This window comes from Numida meleagris, unplaced genomic scaffold (genome assembly GCF_002078875.1).
Source record: "Numida meleagris isolate 19003 breed g44 Domestic line unplaced genomic scaffold, NumMel1.0 unplaced_Scaffold1168, whole genome shotgun sequence".
Classification (NCBI taxonomy): Eukaryota; Metazoa; Chordata; class Aves; order Galliformes; family Numididae; genus Numida; species Numida meleagris.
Genome location: NW_018362955.1, coordinates 1 through 1,596, shown reverse-complemented (window position 1 = coordinate 1,596; position 1,596 = coordinate 1). Strand labels below are relative to the sequence as shown.

General features: G+C 49.1%; 1 protein-coding gene across 1 annotated transcript; it reads left to right on the top strand.

Moving 5' to 3' along the window:
* Window positions 1-2: 2 nt before the first annotated feature.
* Window positions 3-1,590, top strand: LOC110390471 (zinc finger protein 98-like; the record flags this gene model as incomplete). The annotated part of the gene is made up of 1 exon (XM_021381793.1): window positions 3-1,590. A coding segment is annotated over one exon (750 nt), but the record flags the coding sequence as incomplete, so codon positions are not given.
* Window positions 1,591-1,596: the final 6 nt, after the last annotated feature.

The window sequence follows — 1,596 nt, the reverse complement described above, 5'->3', positions numbered from 1 at the left end:
GTCCTGAGTGTGGGAAGAGCTTCAAAAGGAATTCCCACCTCAACCGACACCAACGCATCCACACAGGAGAGAGACCCTTTAAGTGTCCTGAGTGTCAGAAGAGCTTCAAAAGGAATTCTCAGTTGAAGCACCACCAGTACATCCACTCAGGAGAGTGTCCATATAAGTGTGCTGAGTGTGGGAAGAGCTTCGAAAGCAGTTCTGATTTCAGAGTCCACCAGCGCATCCACAGGGGAGAGAGACCATACAAGTGCTCTGAGTGCGAGAAGAGCTTCAAAAGGATGTCCCACCTCACTTACCACATGCACCTCCGCACAGGAGAGAGACCCTTCAAGTGCCCTGATTGTGAGAAGGGCTTTATATGCAGTTCTGTTCTCAAAACACACCAGCGCATCCACACAGGAGAGAAACCCTACAAGTGCTGTGAGTGTGGGAAGAGATTCAGAAGCAGTTCAGAGCTCACAAAACTCCAGCGAGTCCACACAGGGGAGAAACCCCGCAAGTGCTCTGAGTGTTCAAAGAGCTTCCAAAGAAGTTCCCACCTCAGTCAACACCAGTGCATCGACACTGGAGAGAGACCTTACAAGTGCTCCGAGTGTGACAAGACGTTCAAAAACAGTTCCCACGTCATTTTCCACCAGCGCATCCACACAGGAGAGAGACCCTACAAGTGCTCTGAGTGTGGGAAGGGCTTTACAAGCAGTACTAATCTCAAATCCCATAAGCATGTCCACAGAGGAAACAGAAAGTAGAAGTGTGTTGTGATTTAACCCAGCAGGCGGCTCAGCACCACGCAGTTGTTTTCTCATGCCTTCCCTTCCCTGTGGGATGGAGGAGAGAACTGGAAAAAAAACCATGAAGTAGAACTTTTATGTTGTTGAGATAATGCTTTTTACTGCCACAGAGAATAGCACGAGGCTAACAGTTATGACGATGTACACATTTATGGATGTATATAACAAGGACGCACAAACAACTGCTCTGGTTTCTGCCAGCGGCTCCAAGTCAGGCCATTCTCCCAGCTGCGGTGTGCAGCACACTTTTTACATCTTGTCATGTCTGGACTGGACCAAGGGCTGGTGCATGAACCACTACCGGTTTAATTTGTTCAAAGGCTGTTGTTGCTCAGGGCCCCACGTGAAATCGTTCTTCTTCCGGGTCACGTGATAGAGAGGGCTTACAATCAGACTGTAATCCGGAACATGCGTTCTCCAGAAACCCACAGCACCTAAGAACACGTGTGTTCCGTTTTTGCTGGTTGGGGGAGACAGAGCAGTTATTGTATGGATCCCATCCATGGGATCTGACGACGTCCACCTTGCCATTTGATTCCTAAGAACAGGATCTCCTGTGCACGTCCCTTGACTTGACTTGACTTCATGTTGAAACTGGCTTTTAAGAGGTTTTGAATTATTTTCTTCCCTTTCTGCAAAACTTCTTCTGCTGTGTTGCCCCATTCCATGTTGTGGTCAGTGTATTGCAGGAGTTGAGGAGCTTCCCCCTGTTCCAGTGCAGTCTGGGACAGCCCACGACAAATGGCAGGGCTGTGTTTTCATCCCTGGGGATGTCAGTTCCAGGTGTACTGCCCTTCCCTCC